Genomic DNA, 10755 nt, shown 5'->3' on the forward strand with positions numbered 1-10755 from the left:
AACAGTATATGGCGTAGCCCGAGGCAAAGTCATCCATAGAGATATTGTTACCCTTGTCGTTGTAGTGACTGTTTGACCCCGAAAATAAAGTGTAATAGCTTCGGACAAATTGCTTTTTACTGTAGTGGGGTTTTAAGGCTTTGGATGGGTATTGTTCGGAATTGATGAATGCTGCTAGATGATTGACATTATGATGCCCAAAGTCAAAGGGGCTACTATCTAAGGTTCCATTGTAAGAGGTGTGTTTTACAATAGCGATTGTAACCCGCGAGGGCTGGGTACCTAGGTAGATGTTTCCGATTGATGTGTTTAAGATATTTGGCGCAATTGTGAATATTTTAGTTTCAGTTCTAGTGTAACTATATTGGGCGGCTTTAATGCTTAAAGCTTGTTCATGAGGAAATATAATTTTAGGAGCTAATTGAAGCTTTAAGACGTATAATACGGCTTCAACGATTACGGGTTAGAGAATAGTAAGCCTCGAGACCCGCGGGCAGCGCAGGGGGGATGAATTTTTTCCCCCATGGTTTATACCCGCGAAGGGGGGGACGAATTTTTTGGCCCCCTCACCTCCTCCCCCCGAAGGGTGGAGGTTGTTCTTCTCTACTTGAGTGTATGCTCTCTCTTTCCGCTAAGTCCCCTTTTTATTCTGACTTTCACTTTCTCTTTATATTTTATCCCAGCCCGATACCCGCAAGAGCTCTGTGAAGGCTGGAGAGCTTTTTTTTCTTACCATCTCTCTCTTGGTTCCCTCCGATATTCTGACTTTCACCGTCTCTTTCCCTTTGACCGTCTCTTTATTTTTACGCTCGCGAATGTACAAGCCTAGCAGTCGCGCATTTTCTCTCTCTCTTGTATATAGGTCAACTCCGTATAGTACTGAAATGTTATTGGTCCCCTCTCCGTACCGGTTTCCTCTCCGATACACGTACAAGCCGGGGGACTTCCCTCTCTCTAAATCTCTCATTCTATCTCTCTCGCCGAATTTCTCTCCCAAGGTTTTTTTTAAAGCGGGGCTGTTTTACTTTTGCGCTCGCGCTATGTATGTATAAAATAAATCAAGAGGCATTAAATATTTTATCCATGTTTTATTTTTTTACATAAAGTATTAATATTACGAATGCATTCATTAAAATGCAATTTATCGATATAATAATAGTTAAAACGATCCTCGTAAGGTATTTTATATATTACGGTAAAAGGGCAAGAAGTAACTTTTCTTTTCACCATTGTAAAAGTCTTTTAGCCAAGGCTTCGTCTCGAGTCGTTTTCTTGATAAGGCAGATATAGTCCTCGTTTTCCGAAGTAACGTATACTAATGATTCGATAGGCACATTGAGCGTCCGTTTTCCAAGAATGAAGGGGAAGTCGAGGTACAATTGTCTATGTTTATCGCGTACAGATTCCGAGGTTGTCCATACTTGAACAGTGCCGTGGCAAAAGAAACATCTGAAGGTATGGTCCGTGTGGACTAGCGTTTGTTGCCCGAAAATGTATGGACAGTCTGGGTACAATTGTCTATGTTTATCGTTTACCGATTCCTAGGCTGTCCATACTTGAAGAGTACCGTGGCAAAAGAAACATCTGAAGGTATCTCTACGGTCTAAATTCAACCCGTCTCGCGCTAGTTCGGCGGCATCAACGTAAAGCGACGTCTACGATTGGAAAGTTTTTAAACGGGCTTTTTCCGAATTCATGTCGTATTCAACATCTCGCGGTTCTTGGGGTCGCTGAAAATTTCTTGGGCGTAGGTATCCAAAATTGCCTTTTGAATGACAGACTTTGGAATGCGAAACTCCATATAATCAGAGCGGGCGGTGGGTGGTACGTCGTGACCCTTGTCGTCTTCGATCGGTACGTTGTTTGTTGGAAGTCCGCGGATGAAGGGACAACTAGGAAAATGACATTTGTGTTCTTCGTGCACAGAGTCCCGAATTTTCCAATCGTTTAATATACCGTGACAAAAATAACACTCTACGGTATCGTGACCATACGTATATAAATAAAAAATCCGTCTCTAGCTAGATCTCGGGGATTTATATACGGACCCTTCCAGCGATGGAAACTTTCACGTCTTTTCGCCTCGGTGTTCATACTAGTTATGAAACCCAACGATCTTTTCCGCTTGCTTATATAATTCAACATGTACAAACCCCCTAGCGGCTAAAATAATTCATGCCCAGACCCGTTCGCCCCTCACCTTCCACCCCCACACCACTAAACTTTAACTAGAACCAAACTCAAAACATATCAAGAGCCGACCCTCATTCCACCCCCATGCCACCAAACTAAACCTATAACAAGAACTAGAACTGCCCCCCACCCTCTCTCCCCCTATCAATCATGCCCAGACTTGTCAGCCAGCCCCGCAGACGTTCTTTGTATACAAAGTTGTTTACGACATTCGAACCAAATGGATCCACCAAGATTAAAGATAATTCGTGCCCAGACTCGTTCGCCATCCCCGCTATGAGCCCCCTCCCCCCTTTACAAATGTTGTTTACGTCACTCGTCTGCAAATAAAACGACCAGACATGTTCTCCCCCCTCAGAGAATCTGTTTTCAAACTGTAATATGTGTATGTTGAAAAAATAAAATCATTTTTAAAGAAAAAAATACATTTATTCATTTTTTTACATGTAAAATTCATTAAGGATGTCTAGATTGCACGAAATATTAATTTCGGCTTTGTTAGAGTGCCCATAAGGCGCAAGCCGTTCGGTGCTCACCGACGGGGTGTGGGTACAAGCACCGTACGGGAAGAGAAATGATGTCCGCGGTGGTGGCTTTCGGGCACTTGAAGTCGTTCAAGTCGTGAACCGTTCTGTTGAGACGGTCCGATAGAAAGGCGACCTTTGCGTCACCCTTTGAAAAGATTAGGTCGACCCCCTGTAGACCGGCGGCGAGGCATTCGTCGATTTTGGCGTAAGAGGTTAGGCCAGCATTCCAGTCCAATCGGTGTAGATTACGCGAGACCCACTGGTTTTGTCGTTGTTTTGAAATCGAGACGTGGGATTTATTGTACGGTGGCGCGAATGTCCAGGAAACGGTTGCCGGCTTGGCCTCGATGGTTGTTATGGCCATTTCTTTCACGATAATGTCCGTGCTGCCATCACTACGAGTGCATCCGTTCAGGTATTCTAACTCAATAACGGCGGACTTCCTAATAACTAGCAGCGAGTCTGTGTATGACTGTTTAAAACCGAACCGGGAGTAGATATGAATCCTCTAACGACCGTAGGGCTTCTTTTATAGAGATTGGTTGACGTCATAACGCGGACTAATACCGAGTCGGGATTGGATACGAGAATTCACGGGGGTGTGTTTCTCTTATAGAGGCTGGAACGGCTGACGTCATAACACGGTCTAATACCGAGTCGGGATTGGATAAGAGAATTCAGTGGGAGGGCGTGGTTCTCTTATAGAGGTTGGAAATGATGACGTCATTCATCCACGGATCCCTCTTAAATTTCTTGAAAAACACGTTTGTGCTTCTTCTCATCGTTCTGTGCATAATGTATACAACGCAGTATATACCGCAAGCGGAACTGTCGGGGGGCTGCAAAGCCCTCCTATTATAGTTTATTTTCGTAGAATTTTTTTCATAAATGTTTTAAGGAATCAAAATAATAACATTGTTTATTCCCATCGATATAGAGACAAATCCAATGACTACCGTTTCCTTTGTGATAATCTAGATTTATAACAATGGAAGCCGGGTATCGAAGGATATATTTGGGTAGAACATCGCGCGGGTATACGCCCATGAATCCGCGGGTGTATCTCAAAACCCTTCTTATGGTTGAAGCGTTCATGGCGAATCTAAAACGACGGTCCTATTATGATCTATGTGCATTAAACTTTGAAACTCTGAATAAACGATCAAGCTCAGCGTTTCGGGTACAGGTTCTTCGAACCGGAGTTCAAGTCGCAATTGTCCCTGTCGTATAGGGTTGTAATGATTTATATCTGACGCGGTTCCGTCTTGAGTCAAATCAAAGCAGTAAAGCGTATAGCCTTTGGGATACTCCTTCATAGATATTTCGTTACCATCGTCTTTGTAATGAGTACCAAAGCCGGTAAACAGAGAATAATATGATCTAACATAAAGACCCTTTTTGAAATTTGGTCGCAAAGGCTTAGCTAGTACTTGTTCCGAGCCGATAATCGGATTAACATAATTCACGTTAAAGTTGTTGAATTCGAAAGGGTTCCAACTCAATTTGCCTTTATATGAGTTACTAAACCCGCTGTTAATCTGTTTGGTAAAACCCCTAAATATACGTTATCTATCGTAGTTTTTTGAATATTTGCCGAAATGGTAAAAACTTTCACTTCTGTCCTAGTGAATGGATATTTTGCCATGGCTTTAGTCCAAGCCGATTCTAAAGCTAGCATTACTCGAGGAGCTACTCTCACTTTACGAATATATAAACCTACTTCGAGTATTTCATGTTTGTACCATACGCCACCGGGGGGAGGAGCTCCAAACAAAACAAAACCCGGTTTATTTCGGGTCATCCTGACTCTAAGACTGACGCCATTGGGTCTGAATTTCGAAACGTTAAACATATCAGCGTGTAGGGCTCCGTACATTTCAATTTCTTTCGAGCCCTTTGCTAACTCTTTCCTAACAAGATGCCCCTGGTTTTCAGTTACAGAAACCATTTTTCCGGCCGTATCTTTATGCCATAAAGAAGAAGTTAAATGAGATTTTTTAGCGTCTCCTCCATAGTTTAGCAATGTTTCTAGGTAGGCTTTGAAGGCGTAGTTTCCGGTTGAAGATGAAATAGCCGTATCATTGGCGGTTACTTCTACCGTATCCCAGAGCGAATGTAAAAAATGGTTGACGGGAGAGAATAGTAAGCGTCGATACCCGCGGGCAGCGCAGGGGGGGTGAATTTTTTCCCCCCATGGTTTATACCCGCGAAGGGGGGGACGAATTTTTGCCCCCATGCCTCCATCCCCGGAGGGGGTTGGTGGTTCTCCCCCTCACCTCCTCCACCCGAAGGGTGTAGGTTGTTCTTGAGTGTATGCTCTCTCTTTGCGCTAAAACCCCCTTTTTATTCTGACTTTCACTTTCTCTTTACCCAGCCCGATACCCGCGAGAGCGCTGTGAAGGCTGGAGAATTTTTTTCTCTCTCTTGGTTCCCTCCTGACTTTCACCGTCTCTTTCCCTTTGACCGTCTCTTTATTTTTACGCTTGCGAATGTACAAGCCTAGCGGCGCGCGCCGCGAGAGCGCCGTGAAGGCTGGAGAGTTTTTTTTTCCTCTCTCTTGGGTCCCTCTCTCCGATGCATGTACAAGCCTAGCGGCGCGTTTTCTCTCCGTATAGTACTGAAATGTTATAGGAATACATCTCTCGGGTCCCTCTCTCCGAGACACGTGCAAGGCGGGGGAATGCATGTACAAGCCTGGGAACTTCCATATCTCTCTAAATCTCTCCCAACGTTTTTTATTAAAGCGGGGCATTTTTTTACTTTTGCGCTATGTATGTATAAATCAAGAGGCGTTAAATATTTTATCCATGTTTTATTTCAAAATATTTGTATATATATATATAAATTTAAATAGAAAAAAATTGAAATATTAAAGGCCTGTTTGTAAATGAACATCATCGGCTACAGCTCTGAGGAAACGTTTTTGCCTATACCGGTCTAGGACTCCCTCATTGGGGGTACCCGCTCTCCCCCTGAAATAGTCGGTGATAGCGGTATTGAGACTAAAAATAGAAAGAAAAGATATTAGGGATCCATCTTTAAAAAAATAATGCTAATTAACTTACGAGCCCGAGCGAGACGTGTTAACGTAAACCGGCATAGGGTTTCCGGGAGTGGGTGTTATGTCAACGAATGGTATGAGTCGAGAACTCAACTCCCGGAAGACAACATCGTCCACGCGGAGATCAAAACCATGTTCGAGATTCTCCGCGCGAATCCTCACTAAGTCCTTATGGACATCAGCAAGGATCCTATAAAAATGTTTGAATATAGCCATTAAAGTTTTAAAAAATATTACCTGAAGAGACTGCAATCATTTGGCGGATGTTCATTTACTCTCGGCGGGTTTTCCTGGGGTTGATGTGGGGGTGGATGACGCTGCTGTCGCTCATGAAAATTTTGTCTCGGGTCCTCCTCGTCGTCCGTGTACAAAAGAACATCGTCAATATGACTGTACGCCCTATTAAGTTCAAAAGTTAGTCTTTCCACGATTTCAGAAAAAAACAGTATGCTCACATGATGATTGTACGTGATGTTCTGGCCGAAGCTAAAGCGAGAATGATTTTAGCATTGGGAAACTTTCCGTATATATAGTATGGAGGGGGACCGTTGAAACCCAAACACTATTTACCCCCCCTTATAATATACAAAAACGGTTTCTTACATTTGGCGCTTAGGGGGTGTGAAAATTGAATAGCCCCCCGAGACGCGGATATTTATGTTAGCAAAAAAGCCCTAGATCTACCATCTGTTGGGCGAGCACCCCGTAGGCGACCTTGTCAAGGAACAGTTTCGCCCGCCGTATGTCGTGCTCAGTTGCCGTCCGAACGGACGCGGCGTCAATCACGCCGTCAACATCAACCTCCCCTTCAGCTTCCCTGTATATTCGGGCTCTCCTTTTAAAAAACTTTAAGATGGCCGTATTGAGACTGTAAAGAAAAATGAAATTAGAAATGGTCTTAAAAATGAAACAAGTTGGGAAAACCAAAATATTACCTCTCCGAGTCGAGAAAATTATAGAACCTTAAGTATCCAATGAAAACGTCGAGACTAACATCCGCCATTAATCTAGATCCCAATAGGTTCAACTTTAATATACATTTTTGCCTACTCTCAACTCCATTAATAAATTAACGATTATCGAAGAATTAGACTTGTTGGCAAATATTAGCGATATTTTCAACGCTTTCTTATTATTGCTCACTATATTGTATGGATATTCGAAGACATACATATATTTGAGATAACGTAAACCCTTTTTGTTAGGGAAAATATCAATAACCCTTGACATTCGCGCAAAGGAGTTGGAATAACCGAAATAATAACTCTCAGTCCGGGCAATTCCTTTATTTCTTATTAATTTTCCATAAAAATGTCTTCATTCATGACGCACATTGTAATAGCTGCATTCCTGAAATTTAAAACAAGTATTTATATGAACTCTTCTAAGCCTTGGAACGTTTAAAAGTACATATAATCCATTTTTGAATATCTAGTAGTAACACGATATTACACAGAGACGTTCTTACATTATTTCATCCACGAGGTCTTTAAAATACTCGTGTATTTCATAAGAGATTAGACATTGGGAGAGATCCTCATCATTACCATCATCCACTTCATCCGATGAATCACTTACTAGGCTTATTTCAGTTGTTGTATTCATTGGTGCACTAAATATGTTACACATGGCAATAGTTCGTTACAATCACGACATGTGTTCCCGCATGTACATGCACTTACTCTCCAACTGTCGGAACATAATCAATCCCAAAAACGGTTCCTTTCTCAATCAAATCACGTTGAGAAATTCTAAAAGTTTTAAGTTAATTCATTAATCGTAAGGAACAGACTTATGATTGAAATATTGACATAAAGAAGTACTTGTTTCCGTTAAGAAAGCAATATTTTTGTTTTTGAGCTGAGTAGCTCCCAACTGCGCCACAAGCATCCGGACTCCCTTCCCATAAGTCGTAGAAAAGGTTGATACTTTTTTCTAAGTTATTGTAGATGCCGGCAACTTTATTGTACTCCAAACATTCCACAATCACATTCGATGGAATGCCGTTTAAATAACCGAAAGCAGAGATCATTGAAATTTGATTTGGATATATTATTTTTGTCTTAAAAAATAATCGTGAAATTGGTTTTGGCCATGATGAAGCAGGCGATCCAGCTACTCGTTGAAGTACATTCCACGGATTAAATTTAGCACGAAATTTTGAAGGTCTTTGAGCCATCTAAAGCGTTATACGAAATGAATTTATCTAATATCTTACATGGTTACGAAAACTAAGATATTCTAAATAGATTAAATTCGGTTAAGGTAAGATCTGACAACAATAGAAACAATAAGTATCCCACTGACCCGTAATTATTTTACATGCGTAAGCCTAATACTACGGTGAGCGCGAGCATCACAAATCTCGGGCTGTATTAGCGAAATACCTAGATCATGTCACCATTGATTAATTATTTTTAACATCCCCCTTCTCCACCAGCTAGAGCTTAAAAACATTTAAGACAGACTCGGGTATAAATACATCAATGTATGGGATTCCCATACCAATAAGTGATTAAACATAATCAAGCACTTACAATTTGACTGAAAGAAGCAAGGTATTATAAATACTGTCGTTGTCAAGGCGCAACACTAATTCAAATCACAAATAAACTCGGCATCAACGCGTCTCGAAGCAATAAAATTCGACCACGCACTGGCAATCTTTCACGAAATTAGACGAATTATTGGTTTTTCTACGAAAATGAACGGCAAAGCGGTTAAAGGTTAAACAAGAGAAAATATTATTTATTTGAACGCTTTTTTTAAACGATAGATCACGGTGAAAAATATGCTCGGTGCGATAACACCAGAGAGAATTAAGTAACGGAGCGGAAGCTATAACCTATAACAGTTTTAAAAGAGGTGCATTTACTCTTAAAGCTAAGGGGGTCGTAGCAGGTCAGGCACGTTTTGGGTCTAAAGCTAGCTTCCAGTAACGCTAAGCCGGAAACCCGCCCCCTCCTCCCTGAGATGATCACGTGGTTTTTAAAGCGACATTTTCTGCCCCTACCTTCTACTCCCAATGACAATTCTGCAGATCTTTTTATTGACTTGGTTATGATAATGATCTACTGAGCTTCTGAAACCCATTTTCTTGGAAAATAGGTTTCGGCTTTCACCCCTTTTTGAGTAAGTCTACTTAAAAGAAGATTCTCCTGGTCTTTGTAGAGTGGGTAAAAAAGAAGAGGGGGTCGGAGAGTCCCTCTCAATGGTTGGTAGGCCTTCGAGTAGGTAAATAAATAGACTACTTTTAACTCTTCATAGCACATAACCAACCTAGGCTAAATACGGAGACCAATTTTCTAATAGGAATTAAAACGCCACGATTACTAGTAGATGCCGAGCAAAATGATACGTCAAAATCACAGTATGCTTGAATATTTTTTTATTATTTCACTTTTTAAATGTCAGATCGATACGCGCGTTTATATGGATGGCCACGTTGTTTTTGTCCTTTTTTTAGTTCTCCTTCCATTTTCTGTGTAATAAAAAACGTTATTAAATTAATATTAAAATACTTTTATTTTTGGAAACCTTGAAACCAACACGACTTAGCATAAAATATTTATCTGTTCCAACATAATATATTTGGCTAATAAAATGAAATAATACTAAAATTACCAAAATTGTTGACGCGGAAGAACTAATTCGAAGAAGGTTTTCAAACTTCTCGTCCAAGAAAAGGTTCCCACTTCGAGGTTCCTTGTACCAATTGACGGTATCAACGACGTTCCTGATATTTTCGGGAAAATCGCGAGCGATATTATCGCGCCTCTTCTCCTCAATTTCTTCCATGCAAGCATGCAAATGCTTGTTACAATCTTCCAGTGCTTTTGCAACGACTTGTGGCTAAAGAGAGGATGCAAATGTCCAGTTAAAATAAAAATTAAATTAAAGATAGGCCCTTCCATTTTGAAAGTAATATAATCTTTAAGACAACCTTACGGATTACCAACATACCTTAAGGAAACAGAACCCCATAAAACCCTCAAATTTTAATCTGCCATAGTAGGAAAAACCCTCTTATAACACCACATAGCACATGATTACCACGTACACTATAACCGTTTAATACCTCATTATGACATGTCTGCGCTTTATGGACGAAAGTGAGGGCCGCACTGAACTTTTTTTCCATTTCAAACAAATATTTTTCTCTTTGCATTGTGTAGGAGGTCATTATTCCACTAGCAATAATACTATCATTGATAACAGGAACAATGTGTCTGGCGGAACTATCAACCATTGTTGAATTCTGCAAAACATTAACTTATATGAGAGACACAAACATTCAAATAAGACGTCGCTCCAGCATGTACAAATTGCAATTAGTCAGAGGCTCAAAGGTAGTTACTTACCCCTAAGACGAAATCGTCCTTTGAGTTCGCAACGTCATCAGACATAAGTCTTGCAGTATCTCTAGAAAGCTTTTTAACTAGGACACAATTTAATCAACGTTAAATTATTTAATAAACCGAAAATATCGAAGGGCAGTTTACTTTACTACAGTGGCAAGAAAATATAAATGTAACAAGGGCTAAGTCAAATGCTAATTTAAAAAGAAAGTTCACTGCCACTCGAAAAACATATTTTATAACTTCTCACTTGCAAGTAACTCCTTCTCTATATCCGAAACACTCTTTGACTCCGACATGACTATATCCCGAGCCGTAAATACGTGCGACTGCAATTGCGCAACTTCTACTTTTTGTATGAACTTTAATATGATCTTCGTCGCTTTTATATGAAATTTGGTGTCAAGGACGTTCCTATTCTTACGGGACTAGAAAATCTTTTGGTTTTTAACAGCAGTGTTTATTTTTTAATTTTTTAATTTATCAACCTTTTACCTTTTGACCCTTTTAAACTAGCTGTTTATATATAGATATAAAAATATACCCCAACCATGTCTAAATATAATAATTATATTTTACATAGTAATAAAAAAACGATCTTGTCAGTGGAATTCCT

At 40.4% G+C, this 10755-nt stretch overlaps 2 protein-coding genes and 1 long non-coding RNA gene across 3 annotated transcripts; all 3 read right to left on the reverse strand.

Moving 5' to 3' along the window:
* Window positions 1–3811: 3811 nt before the first annotated feature.
* Window positions 3812–5406, reverse strand: LOC149663419 (uncharacterized protein F54H12.2-like). The gene is made up of 3 exons (XM_089842196.1): window positions 5202–5406; window positions 4336–4814; window positions 3812–4258 (listed from the first exon to the last, which is right to left on the reverse strand). The coding sequence occupies exons 1-3, from the start codon at window positions 5404–5406 to the stop codon at window positions 3812–3814; spliced, it is 1131 nt and encodes a 376-aa protein (XP_089698322.1).
* A 158-nt stretch (window positions 5407–5564) lies between these two features.
* On the reverse strand, window positions 5565–6643 carry LOC149663420 (uncharacterized). The gene is made up of 5 exons (XM_089842213.1): window positions 6385–6643; window positions 6237–6267; window positions 6019–6180; window positions 5786–5971; window positions 5565–5722 (listed from the first exon to the last, which is right to left on the reverse strand). Coding segments are annotated over exons 2-5 (483 nt in total). The 5' UTR covers window positions 6239–6267; window positions 6385–6643; the 3' UTR covers window positions 5565–5589.
* A 336-nt stretch (window positions 6644–6979) lies between these two features.
* On the reverse strand, window positions 6980–7486 carry LOC149663421 (uncharacterized). The gene is made up of 2 exons (XR_016368548.1): window positions 7250–7486; window positions 6980–7131 (listed from the first exon to the last, which is right to left on the reverse strand). It is a non-coding gene; the product is annotated as an uncharacterized LOC149663421 (long non-coding RNA).
* Between the last annotated feature and the right edge of the window lie 3269 nt (window positions 7487–10755).

Source organism: Phalangium opilio, unplaced genomic scaffold (assembly GCF_054372755.1).
Source record: "Phalangium opilio isolate 3A_F unplaced genomic scaffold, DU_Popi_V2 ptg000062l_1, whole genome shotgun sequence".
NCBI classification, from domain to species: Eukaryota; Metazoa; Arthropoda; class Arachnida; order Opiliones; family Phalangiidae; genus Phalangium; species Phalangium opilio.

Bases quoted from the DNA above. Each gene is read 5' to 3' on its own strand.
- LOC149663419 (XM_089842196.1), bottom strand. From the start codon at position 5,406: ATGCATTCCCCCGCCTTGCACGTGTCTCGGAGAGAGGGACCCGAGAGA. The intron at 4,815-5,201 runs GTAAAAATAAAG...GGGATACGGTAG, and splicing joins AGGCTTGTACATTCGCAAGC to AAGTAACCGCCAATGATACG. The intron at 4,259-4,335 runs GTGAAAGTTTTT...TTTACCAAACAG, and splicing joins ATCCATTCACTAGGACAGAA to ATTAACAGCGGGTTTAGTAA.
- LOC149663420 (XM_089842213.1), bottom strand. The intron at 5,972-6,018 runs GTAATATTTTTT...ACATTTTTATAG, and splicing joins AATGATTGCAGTCTCTTCAG to GATCCTTGCTGATGTCCATA. The intron at 5,723-5,785 runs GTAAGTTAATTA...TTCTATTTTTAG, and splicing joins AACACGTCTCGCTCGGGCTC to TCTCAATACCGCTATCACCG.